Source organism: Budorcas taxicolor, chromosome 3 (assembly GCF_023091745.1).
Source record: "Budorcas taxicolor isolate Tak-1 chromosome 3, Takin1.1, whole genome shotgun sequence".
NCBI lineage: Eukaryota > Metazoa > Chordata > Mammalia > Artiodactyla > Bovidae > Budorcas > Budorcas taxicolor.
In genome coordinates, this window is record NC_068912.1 from 51,994,543 (window position 1) to 52,008,035 (window position 13,493).

The window sequence follows — 13,493 nt, forward strand, 5'->3', positions numbered from 1 at the left end:
TTCTTATTCCTCCTAGGGGATCCCCAGCCCCTTTGCAAACTGCTTTTGTTTACCTCCTGCCTTCAGAAGATAAGATAGTGCTGTCCAGTTTTTTAGAAGTTGAATGAACACGAAGGGGCACATGGCTAGAGGAGTCGGAACCAGAACTTGGGAATTTGGATCTTTCAGAATCTTCTCCACAATGTCATACTTTTCCTGAGCCCTTTTGAGTGCGGGGGCTGCTCCAGGTCACATTTATCTACACAGGTACCTTACACTGAAGTGAGTTGAAAGGCAAAGTGATTGAATTTACATAGAGATCAGCTGGAGTCACTTCTGACTGGAGAGGAGCAGAGAAACAGTATTGAAGTAACGGAGAGATCCTGTACTTTAATTTTTTTTTTTTTTAAAAGAGAAACTTTAGAAATTTTATTCCGTTGAAAACCTCTCTCTCTTAGAAACTGATCTTTACTTTTTATAAATGATTCAAAGAAGGTAATTCTCTTAAACGAAAGGAAATGTTCTATATCTATGGCCTGGAATTAATTTCAAATGTAAAAATCTTTGCCAAATTGATTCTATTTATATGTTTTGCTGACCATAAAATTGACATCACTCCCTGCTGAGGAGTATTTCTAGTCCCCTCAGAAAGGTCATGGTTGGAAAAGTGTTAAAAAGTAGGTTGTGTTAAATGACACAATAGGTAATTATTGAGATGGAGGGTTTAAATGTGAGATCAGTGAAAGTTATGTTCTACGTTTTCTCCTTCTCACCATTTTCCTTCCTGTTATCTTTCATGTTTTAAATGTTCATGGAAGTATGTTTGTAAAGTGTTTGGCTTGTGGTTTCTGTGTAGTGTCTCATTGTATTTTGTGTAGGGTCTCAGTGTTTAATGAATAAAAAGCCAGATTTTGATAATGGAAGTTTACCTTATTTTCCCAAGCGTCCTGTGCTTTGACTTTCAAGCCCCTTTACTGTTCAAATAGTATATCCTCAGACTGAGGCAATGACCAACAGGCCTAAAGTTTTACAGAGTTGACAAATCTGACTTTTTAGTAAGTTTGATGCTCAAAGTAAATTGCAAACTGAAAGTATCTTGGAAATCTGAGAATTTCATTTTTCTTTTGAGAAAATATTTGCAAGTTACAAATATAGTGTATTTTGTTAGAATCCACTTTTTATCCTCAGAGTTTGTTAGTTGGTTCTCAGCCTTTCTGATGATACTTGCGAAACAAATATAAAATTGTAGCGTGTGATGCTGATTCACTCAAAGTATGCATTGGTTTCTTATCATTATAGAGATTTTCCATGGTCTGGACACCCTAACCGTGATGGGCATTGCGTTCGCAGCATTTGTGATTGGAGCACTGCTGACGGGGGCCTTGTGGTACATCTATTCTCACACAGGTTAGTGTGACTGTTGCCTGGCAGTTGGTGCACATCCTGTGTGCCTCGCACACTATAGGCATTTGGTGTTTCTCTGCACAGATGAATGGATGAAATAATGAATGTAAGAGAGAGAAAGTTCATTCCCACCATTTTCACATTTACGTATTTGGCATGAACTGGGTTTTGCAAAACTATAATTTGTTTTAAGCAGTTGTAGAAAAGGAGTGTTTAAACTATGTTAATTGTATCTGAGATGTTGCTGAAGTTTAGCTTCTAATAAAACTATTTTGTGGTTAGGACTTAATTAAAGTTAATGTAGACAAACTGGAAACATAAACCATTCACCCAAAGTTGAGAACTTCAGAATAGACATATAAATGGACAGGAAGTAAGCAAGGAAGCCAAGATTTTATTACCACATCTGCTAAGATGCTGAGCACTGTCCACCAGAGGCCCTAATCAATGGCTTAAACCAGAATTTCTCAACCTTTTTTAAACCCATACTATCTCTTCTTGGATAAACACTGAATTCTCTTTTCTTTTCTTAAAAGTTATTTAAAATTTTACAGTATTTTTTCATGAATTGTAAATAGAAATAGTCAAACCAGTTTGTTTTCGAGTTACGTTCTTCCACCCCTAAAAATTATCATGTGCCTTTCTTCCTGCCCTTTACCCTCCAGTCCCAAGGTAGAAACATTCTGGCCTGAACAGAAAGAAAACTTGTTCTGACCCCAAGACACAATGCAAGCCAGGCTTGGGGTGTCTGTAGTGCAAGAGGAAGGAACAAATGGATTGCTGTTTCATAACTTCTTTCTTAGGTTCCTTGTAAATATGGGAAGGAAAGACGCATTTTGAGACATGTCTAGCAAGCTAGTTGGTATTGTCTGTTTTTATATGCTTATTTACACTGTGAACCTGGATAAGGTGCTGAATTGATCAGTCAGATAGTGGCAGGCACAGACTTTCTGTGAGTTTCATTTATTTTCCATTGAACCAGTGCACGCCACAATCTTTGGCCTTACCCTTGGGCTGTCTAACTGGCCAAGCTGAAGCAATGACTGCTTTCAAGGAAAGAGAAGTATGGAAGGGTGTTTTGAGAAGTCATATCTTAATCCTCATCAGAATCTTCCCTTCAAATACTGCATTCTCTGAGTTATTTTAAATTATGGCAGAAGGAGCAGAATGAACCCTAAGGTGCCAAGCATAGGAAAGTCACACAATCCAAAGCAAATTTTAGGAGTTTAGCAGTAAGGCTCTAAGTCCTTAGATTATTGTTCCTAATCAACAACCTTTTGAGTGAAGCCAGTTACTCTTAAACAGTGTGGGTTATATGCGATTATTTTTAAAGACTAGATACTGCTGTCATGGTCCATGGTTGGTAGAATCTGAAGATGCAGAAGAATTTGGAATGCAGAAGGCAGACTATCAGTTATATGCAGATTAAGCCCCACATTGTCCAAGGGTCGACTGTCTGTTTCATGTGAGCGAAAGGAAATAAGTCTGTTAAGTGTTAGACTGAGGATATATGGACATCTGTGAATCCATTTAGGAATGTTGTTCTTCATGAACAGCTTACACAAGCACTGGAAGGGACAGTGTTTAGCAGAGGAGCCTCTTTGAGTGAATAATTCTGTTACAGGAGTACTAACACATCCAAATCTCAGACTCACAGTTCTTTGCAACTTTCCCCATTCTCCTGCATGGCTGTAAAGTTCTAGAGTTCTTGGCAGCTTATGCTGTATATATTAGGAATGAACTTGAAAGTACTCCAAGAAGACTCTGTAGCCCTGAAGATTTCTACAAGGTAGTCACCCACAGATGCTTACCACATACCTGCTGATCATGACTGGCCTTGGTAATAGAGCTACACTCCCAAACTCTGAAATCTGATCTCAGGCCAGGAGGGCCAGGAAGCCAGCTCAAAGCAAAAAAGGGCAATCAAATGGTGTCACTGTGGGAACAAACCCCACTGAATTCCCTCTGATAACCCCAAACTCTTGTCCACAGATACACTGACAAACCTGGGAGAGAGCAAAACCTGGCTTTATGACATGCATTGCTGCTCATTAAATTCTGAGATGTGTTGTTATAAGTAGATTTAAAAACAAAAACCCAAAGCCCTTCCTGTGATGGTTTCCAGCAAAATAAATTAGGCTCATTTGGAAGCTGAAAGGCTTTATAGACACTTGGACTTTAGACTCTAGTCATTTGGATTCTAAACCTGTTAGCATCACAGCTTGAAATGACTTTTTATTAAAAGCTGTAGCCTCTGGTTCACTTTAAAGACCACTCCTAAGGAATACCAGCAAGACGCAAGAAAGAAAGACTTGCTGCAGGACCAAGTGGTAGTTTCCTATTGAGAACCCTCTCCGTTTATTACCTGGATCAGCCAGCAGCAAATTTAGATGAAAAGATCATAATGCGGTGGCCAGTGGAAAGAGGTGTCTATACAAACACTGACTCAGTCCATTCAATTTCCGCAATAATCTAAGCTGTGGAACTCAGACCTTATATGGTATATTTGGGGGTTCAGGCAACATCTGCCTCTGTAGCTAAAATAGTCCTCAGTTTAGATATTTCCCTTTGTACTTTCCACTCTGTCTGCAGCACAGAGCACAGAACCAAGCCTTAGGTTTGAACTGTGGAGATCTACTCACATACATGGAATGCATGTTAGTCAAAAAAATCTGTTTCCCTGCTTTTATCATATGACAGCTTTCGGTATAATAATGGATACTTCTGAAAGCTATATTCACTGTTTGGAAAACCCCATTCCTAAAACTTACATTCTCCACTAAGATAGTGCAGAGAGGTGGGGCAGTGAGGGTAGAAATGGTCCTGGAGTGGAGTCACAGAATCTTCATGCTCCTGGAACCTAACAAGGTCAGAGTCCCTAAACTGACTCATGAAGGTCCCAAAAGTTCTGTGCAATATTATGTTTTGTTTTGTTTTTTAAGGAGAGGAGCAAAAGCATTTATTCAGTAAACTTTTTAGCTTGATCACAACATGTACATAGTTTAAAGGCTGAAATCATCCTCCAAATAGAATTATACTGCTAATACGACTTAGCATCTAAACCATCACCATGAATTCATCTGTTGACTCTTCCAGTTGTCTCAGTCTCCTTTTACACATACACGTTCAAACATCAGGTATTCAACTGACTCATTTTCCTCAGTACTTTTGAGTTGTAGATGTCCTGTGTCATGGATCCTGTGTCTTCCTCCTCCTTCGTTAAAAGGGAACATAAGAGAGAAATGTTTTTCACATGTGTGAAAATATCATTTGCATGCCTGAAAATATCCTCATTTTACATAAACAGTAACAGATAGTTTGCCACGGTATAGAATTTTAGACTTCAAGTGTTTTTTCTTCAGAATTTTGAAAGTACAGCTCACTGACTTTTAGCTCTGAAATTGCTTTTGGGAAATTCAAAGTCATTCAGATTTCTAATATTTTTTTTTCTTTCTGGAAGAAACTTTACAATGACAGTGCTTGATGTAGGTGTATTTTCATTCATTATGCTGGGCATTAATTGAGGCCGTTCAGTCTAGAAACTATGTCCTTTGTTGTTGAGATTTTTTAGAATTTATTTTTTCTTGCCCATGTTTTTTTCTGTTCTCTCTTTCTAGAAATCTTATTTGAACATTGAACTTCTTGAATTGTGCTGTAATTCTCCTTTTCTGTTTTCCATATTTTTCCTTTCTTTTCTAGGAGATTTCTTTATCTTTCAGTTTCTTATTGCATTTTTAATATTGCCTTCAAGTTTGTTAATTCCAAGAAGTTTTTCCCATGAATTAAAGAAACATGTCCTACTCTTGTCTTATGGGTACAATATCTTATCTCTCTAAGAATATTAATATAGAATTATTTAAGAATAGGGAAGTTCTGAGCTTGTGGGTGGAACATATTGATTTTGAACTTTACTTAGGGTGATCTAGCTGGGCCTTTTATTGAGAAACTCCTGATATCACATCTTTGGATCTTTCCTCTTGAGTTCATCATGTTTTCTGTGAAACAGGTTTTCCTATTTCCTTCTTGGAGGTTATAGATCAGGCTGTCAACATTCTGGGGGTCACAGCATTCAACATGTAGGCCTTAATTTTGTTCTCCTCTGTCATTGTGTTTCTCTTCCCTCTTGTGCTGGTGTTGGTCATTCCCAGAACCCTAGTTTCATTCTCTTCAGAGAGTAAACTTCTGTTTAACAGGCATCTGTTCAATAAATCTTAGTTGAATACACTGTGTATTCTTAAAGCAGAAGTCAAGCACATACCCAGGTCTGCCTGAATCATGTCTTTTAATTAGGAGTGTCTCTGGAAGCTTCAGATATTTCTAGAAGTCTGAAGTTTCTCCATGCTTCCAAATGTAATTCAGAAGCAGCAAGATGAGCAAAAGTGTGACTCAAGTTGGAGGCAAGAGGCTAAGTTACAGGGATCAGAAAGATGCAGGTGGAATAGGTCGAAACCCTCGTATGACTGGAAAGAAGGCAGGATCCACTCTCTTCACCCAAGTGCTCAGGTTGAGTTCAAATAAGATGCCCATGGAAAACCAAAGTGCAAGTGTGGAACAGGCTGGTCACATTGCAGTAATATTGAAAGAAAGTGGGAAGCAGAATATTTTGAAAGATTTTGCTTCCTTCCTTGGAACATTTCTCCCTTTCTCCATTACTTACAACAACATCTAATGCACCCCTCCTGCAAAGTTTTGCCTGCAAAAGGAAAGTCTTTTAGCTTGAAAAGTGAGGAGGGGCAATTTTTGAAAATGGTGAATAGTGATGGAAAGCTTCTCTAAAGGTTGATCTAGTTCACTGTCCTTCAGTTCAGTTCAGTCGCTCAGTCGTGTCCGACTCTTTGCAACCCCATGAATTGCAGCACGCCAGGCCTCCTTGTCCATCACCAACTCCCAGAGTTCACTCAGACTCACGTTTATCGAGTCGGTGATGCCATCCAGCCATCTCATCCTCTGTCATCCCCTTCTCTTCCTGCCCCCAATCCCTCCCAGCATCAGAGACTATCCTTACTTGAGTCTGTGAAATAGTTACAATTAGGATATCAAGAGATTGAGACAACTGGTACAAAATTGCAACCAACACATAGGCCTAAGAGGGAAATATCTTTGTTTTCTCTGCAGTGTCAAGTAATGTTGAGTATGAGTCACCCCCAGGCACACGGTCTTCAATCCAGTGCTTAAATATCTCCCAAGAAAGAAATTCCACAAATTCCCACTGTAACTAGCCAATCCTCATAATGAGCAAGTTCCCTTCTGTGTGACCTAAATCTCTATCACTGCCATTTAAACTCATTTCCTCATGTTCTGCCCTCCAGGGAGATAAAGAACACCTGTCTGCTCCTCTCGGTAATAATTCTCTATGGCCAGTATTTGCAAACTATCTGCTTTGGGCTAAATAATCGAGATTCCTCTCACTTTTCTTTAAAATTCTTCTATCCTTGTTTCCCCATAGAGCTTCTCCATGTTATTCACATCTTAAAGTTTCTCCCCTAGGACCTGCCATGCTAAAAAACAGGGATAAGAATCCAGTTGTAAACTGCCGAAAAGTGGCAGGAAATCAGATCTGAACAGCTCCAAGTTACACTGAAGAAAGGAAACAAGTTATCCCTTAAGATATGTTTCTTTCTGTTTCTAAGGGCATCTCTGGCAATATCGAGGCTTAGCCCCAGCCTAATATGTGAGCTGAGTGGGATGAACCCTTGTAACACACCCTTCTCCTGAGGACAGCATGTGCCAGATGCGTCTTTTCCCTACTCACTCTCCTTCCCAAGGGTCTCTTCTTTCGTGGTTTGAGATTTTAGGAGCGAAAGACTAAGCACATTTATTTTGATGGCCAAGTTTGAAATCCATGGTCAAGGGGCCTTGCTTGAACTTGCATTCGCTAAGTGGGCCTGCTCTGCATAACCCTGCGGTCCTCACTGCCCATCTTCTTCAGAAGGAGGCTGGTTGTATTTGTCACCCAAGGGATATTCTGAAGAAAGTCAGTGCTTCAAGACATCAGAGGTCACTGTGCTAGAGAGCAGAAAACCAAAGGACACATCTCAGAAAACCTAAGGGACTCTGCTGGCTTTTTAAGCAGAAACATCTGCATGTTAAACTTTTGTTTCTCATAGTGAATTTTTCTGTAGTGCCACTTGCATCTGACAGTGAGAAAACTTCTTGATTTCTCAAAAGGTAAAAGTTTTTTTTTTAACAACTTGGTTATAATGAGAACTCTCACATCTTACATGTGAAAATAGACCCAGGGCTAGAAGGGATAGTCTAAAGAGGATGTTTTCAACATTTCCAAGCAGATCTCAGACAAAGATTCTCCTTGGCACACTGTTGGCTCAAAGCCAGGGGATTATTTGGTTAAGTTGACTTGTCCACCCTGGTGAAATGGATCCTGCAATCTTGAGTATAGGGGACTTCTTTGTTTTGTTTTGCTTGGGGTTTCATTTTGGACAGTGTTTTGTATCAGCAGCACAAGAGTTTCCAAAACTCTGGAAGTTGAAAGACCTTTTTAATGGGTAATGATTAAAATAAACTGACATGGCAACAAATTATATTTGGCAAATAGACTTCGGAAAGCAAATATTCAGACTTCCTGGGCAGGGCGTAGTACTGGCACTTTTCCTGAATGTGACTAATCGTGCACATGTCGCATTTGGGATGAGACAGGCTTGTTCACTGTCAGTAGGACAAGCCAAGGCCTTCTTGCTGATTTAGCCACTATCAGGCCAAACAAACGAAGCCCAGGTGAGCCAAAGTGGGGAGGGTGGTGTGTTGACTTACCTCCTGCTTTTCTGATGTATCCTTTATTTAAATGGGGAAGAGGTATTTTTAAACTGTCCTTCACCACAGTCACATTAGTCCTGCTAATTGATAACAATGAGAATGGGTGTGGATCCACATGTGGGTTGGCAGGGGGCTGAATTTTCAAGTCGATCACGAGTTGTTCCAGTCTCTAGAGGTTTGGGGCTTTTTTTTTTTTTTGATAGACATAAGAATTCAGAATAGCTAACAGATTTAATTTCCTTTTAGAAAGAAAGTTCCCACTCTGGGGAATGTGGATTTCTGGCAGAAAGTCACTGTCATTGAGGCAAACGTCCCTGCCTTTAATTAAATGCACACATGAAGGGTAGAGGGCAGCCCTGGAAAGGGTCCAAAATAGAGATTGCCCCCAAAAAAGAAGAATGAAAATACAATGTTTCTCTGCCTCTGAGAAATATTGACCCAGAATTCCCTCTCCATCCCTTCAATCCCAGAAGAACAGATAATCAGAGAAAATACAGCATGGGCCAAATGTGCCACAAGCATGTGAAGACCCAGAGGTTGAAGCCTGAACGTGTGTCACTGGGTGGTTCCTAAATGGGTGGCAGGGAAAGCTGTACCACACAAGCTGCTTCTCTGTTTTGTGGAACTGCTGTTTTGGCAGAGGTTTTTGAGGAGTGAAGGGCCGAGTTCCTGTGCTTGGAGGGCAGAGCCTTTGCTGATGTGTTTTGTTTTAACGAAGAGGCCAGAGGGTTGCTTATCTCCAGCAGAGAGCTGTGTATTTCAGGCCGACAGGAAAGAGGAGGCTCACTCATAAACAGACCTGGCCCTCTGGGGCTTCCCACATTGGAGCGGGGAGACCACTGACCAGAAATTTATGAAGTTTATGCTTTGACTTTTTAAAGAAAATGCTGTGTTTGTCATCGGAGAGCCTTGATTGCTTTTCCCTACCTAGAGCCATTTTTTTGAGGGCTGCTCTCAGGCCAATTTTGTTGAAGAAAAGATAGCTCTAGAGCTCTTTGCTGTGTTAAATGCAAACCATGTGTGTGACCCAAGGTCTCCTTCCTCCCCACAGTCCTGCACACTTGGCGCAAGGAATGGGCTTAGCTAAAATGCAGTGGGGTGTGTGATGAAAAGTAGGGTACTTGATGTGTGAGGAGATACTCAGGCTGCAAACCTCAGGATGGAGGGGGTGTTCCTGGCAACTGCAGTCCCTTGTGCAACAGCTAAACCCCTTCTTCGAAAGGTTCTTCTGAGCACCAGGTCCTCCCACCTCCATTTCTCAGGTGTGGGTCCTGTGCTCATCACAAAGCACTCTCTGCTACAGCTAGGGCGAAACCTTGGCATCACCACCCCTATTTTGACCAGGTGTATTCAGAAAAAGGCCTCCAGATTGCCAAGGTGATCTCATTACACTTTAAAGATCTGGTTCTCCAAACCCTCTGATATCTTTATGAGAGGAGATGTTCTCTGAATACAGGTGCTGGTCATTTGGACCACACAGCACAGATGATGGTGGTTTCTTCAAAGGTTGTAGGCACTGAAATCCTGTGCATTCATCCTCAACTATTAGGGGGTCTTTGCCCCTATTAACTGTCAATCACCTTGAAAACATTCCTTTTTCCCTGTGCAAGGGGCTTTAAAAACAAAACAAAACGGCAACAAGCAGAAACAGCATCGTGATGGGAGGCCTTCTAATCTAGCTGCTTCTGCCCGTGGTTGAGAAGAGCCCCAGATGAAATGGTCTTTTCAGAAATGCACACATGTAACATGCGTCTGTCCTTTTCTGTACTGACTGCAGGAGAGACAGCAGGAAGGCAGCAAGTGCCCACATCCCCGCCAGCTTCAGAGAACAGCAGCGCAGCCCACAGCATTGGCAGCACGCAGAGCACACCCTGCTCCAGCAGCAGCACGGCCTAGCCTGCCCCGCCCGCCATCAAGGGCAGGCCTGGGGGCCCACACCTGTGTCCAGATTCCAGGCTCAGAAGGCTCAACTGCGGTTCCCTTGTAAAGAGAGTGAATTTCAGTATAACCGTCACCTGTTGTGTTCACCCCCCACCCAGGGCTGACATAATCGGGCCCCCTGGACTTCTGTAACACACTAGATTCATGTGAGAAAGCTAAGGTGGTGGCCTTCTCCACCAGCCCCTCACAGGCTTAGGGGTTTTCAATGTGAAACACATGCCAGTTTTTTAAATGCTGCTTTGTCCAGGTAAGAACATCCATAATTTGAAGCCCTGCCTTTTACCCAGATACAAGGAGTTGGTAAAAGGAATAACCAGATAGTAGAGCCAGTGAAGAGATGTGGCCAAAGATTATTTTCTAACCGAACCAAGATGTAAAACAAAAGAAATGCTTCAGGACTTTCTAAGTGTGTTCCTCCATGTCTACTTTGCACCTTCAGGATGCACACTTCTTACCTTGCTGCCACACTTGTGGGACCGCTGTGTCAGCTTGATGGGTGCTGCCCTCGTGGACTGCACCCCGACACACCTCAAGGCAACATTCCTTCTTGTGCCCTGGGCCAAAACCAGTGCTGAATTCCTTATCAGCTTCCTCCTCCCCACGCTCACACACCAACTGCAAAAATGTCTTAACACAAAGTTTGTATTTCTTTATAAGCATATAGAAATTGAAAATGGCCAAAATCTGGGACTGCAGATTCCTGCTCATTTAATGACACTGTGCTCTACTAAATTAATGTGTAAACAGGGGCAAAATTCTCTTGTAAAAGCTGAGGAGGAATTTGCACAGTGATATATATACCAGCGCATGTATATTATATGTCATTTGGCACTTTTGTTTTTTCAGTTGAAGAAGAGAAAATTCACTCCCATTTAGAAAATGTCCTACACCTTCAGAGTTGTTTATTCTTAAACATTTTTGGGAGAATTAGTGATTCCATGCAAAACATGTCAGCCTTTTAGAAAGATTCTTTTGTAAGCACCAAGCTCTTATAAGTTGCAAACGTATGGCAGATTCTTTTGGTTTTCTGTTGGTTATCTGAACACTGTCACCAATTCTGCCAAGAAAGTGATGAGATTTGGAAAAAAGGCACTCATTTGGATGCTTTAGTTTTCTTGCCTTAAATATATCACCAAACTCAAAAAGAATTTGAGGTAAATTTTATTAAAATGGAGTATCAATAATATGCCACTTTGCAGCTAAAATAAGCTCAACTGATACCTCTATGTTAAAAAAACACACACACACACACAAAAACAATGCCAGAGGAAAGCATCCATGCCAAATCACTTACTACTGAAGATTACTTGATTGCCAGTAAATATTATTGTTTTACCAGAATTCTCCCAAACAGCTCAGAACTCTACAAATAGAACAGGCTAGATTCTACATCTAAAATACTCACAAGCAAATCTAAATGCTCTTAAAATAAGGAAGCTGTGCCTGGTTCTCTGTGAATAGAGCCTTAAGTAGGAAATGTTGGTGTTGCCTGAGACTGGAAGGCAGTGTCTACAAGGCAAATAGGTGGAGATTGACAGTCATTGTTACCCCACCATAGAGTCCTGCTCTGATTGATTTCATGGTTATAAACATTCAATCAAGATGATTTTAACCAAAACAGATTGAGGGCTAAGATTTCCAGGCTATCTACACTGACAATTTTGCAGATCTCTACAAATAAAGATAGATTAGAAAAAAAAAATTTGCCTTCAGTTAACTATATTTTTAACATAAAGGTATCAGCATGGAGGACTTAGATTACGCTACCTGTGTTTGAAAATAATGCGCTTTGCCTAACCTTCAGCAGAATGTATTGTTTTAGCATATTCTATGTATAAAAAAGTTTAAAGATGTCTTCAAAGAAGACTAGAGTCTTTAAGTCACTTATAGCTATATTTTACTACAAAAATCTGTGTATAAAGATATATTTAAGTGTTTTAGATAAATTTAAGTTACTCCATATGAAATGTTTAATTTCAGTTACTGTGAATTCTTTTGATCAGTTCTTTGCTTTTTAAAAATCCCTATCCATCCTGTTAAAAAGAAAATTAACTATTAAGAGGTATTAAAAGATTCAATTCTTAGATGGACAGGGTTTAAAACCTTTTGTAATATATTCAAATGTATATTTTTGAGAGAGATGCTGCATTGCCAATGATTTTATAAATAATTTAAAATTAATTTACAAATTTATGGATGTAAGCCAAGAGATTTTAAAAGAGAAGTCAACCTTTATGTATTTGGGTCTTACTATCCAGAAGTATTATTCAGATCAAGAAATTCATGTTGATGAAACCTGATCCTGTGTTATTGGAGGGTGAATGTCATTAAGTATTTCTGAAATGTTTCTAAAAAGTGAACATTTAAAAAATACTGTGTTTTCTCCCTAGCTTCCTGTTATAGCATTTCCAATTGCTTCTTACTTCACAGTTTTAATGAATACAAAGTATAAGCTCTACTTTATAACACATCCTGTAAGTTTCTTTAAAACAGTTTTTATATTCCAGTTAAATTTCTCTATCTGAAAACTCTTTAGTTACTGCTGCAGGTTACACCCTTCATCCGCAGAGGCCACTTTGTTTTGTTTGTTATATGCTAAAGCTATTGTTGAAATGCTCTAAATTCCAAGGCAGATTGTCTGTGTAATACCCTACAGCTTTTCACCATGTGGTGTGTACCAGCCATTACTCTGTATTTGAAAAGTCGATTCCTTCTGTCAAAGCTGTTTCTATAGCATTTTCTAAACAAAACAAAAGATCTTTTCCTTGTCTGTAATGAGATTGTAAACCCGTTTCCTGTGTGTGTTCTGTAGTGGGCGTGGTTGTGAGTGTGTGTGGGGGTGCGCACCTGCGTGCCGGTCTTTTGTACTGTAACTACCTCATGGTTTGAGTGATGGTTGTACTGCTGATTGTGTTAACAGAGCACATTTTGTTGGGTGACTCGTGCGTGTGATTTTTTTTCCTGTTTGTTTTAGCTGGGGGTTGTTCATGAAACCAACAGATGTTTTTCTAAAAAGGACTATTATCAGTTTCCAAATACAATACTTCTCTCTTCTGGTTTTTCCTGAATGAGCCTGATTTTGTTGCTGTTTTTCATCTATGAGGGTAAAAAGAGTACCCTGAAAATCCCTGTGGCCAGTTTGAGCACCCCTGTTGTACTCTTTTTCTCTGTTCAATGTTGTCAACAAATTTGTGAACATGCTTAGATGTATAGTTTTGATAACCACAGTTTTAAATCCTTTATCTGTGCATAATAAAAAGATATATATCAATTATTAATATGTGTCTTGCTTGGTTATCATTAAATCCTCCCCTCGGGCTGACATAACCCTTGTTCATGGCCTTTCTGCTAAATTTACCGTCTGCTGCAACTGTGTTGGGCTTCCCAGGTGGCTCAGT

The 13,493-nt window shown here is 40.1% G+C and overlaps 1 protein-coding gene across 2 annotated transcripts in view; it reads left to right on the forward strand.

Annotated features, from left to right (window-relative positions):
* The window catches only part of TGFBR3 (transforming growth factor beta receptor 3), a 199,313-nt gene extending 187,331 nt beyond the window's left edge, over positions 1 to 11,982 (forward strand). For both annotated transcript variants that reach the window (XM_052636917.1, XM_052636918.1), the window contains 2 exons: positions 1,279 to 1,386; positions 9,932 to 11,982. In XM_052636917.1, the coding sequence (XP_052492877.1) occupies positions 1,279 to 1,386; positions 9,932 to 10,050 (227 nt within the window). In that variant the 3' untranslated portion in view covers positions 10,051 to 11,982. The remainder of the gene's footprint in view (positions 1 to 1,278; positions 1,387 to 9,931) is intronic.
* Positions 11,983 to 13,493: the final 1,511 nt, after the last annotated feature.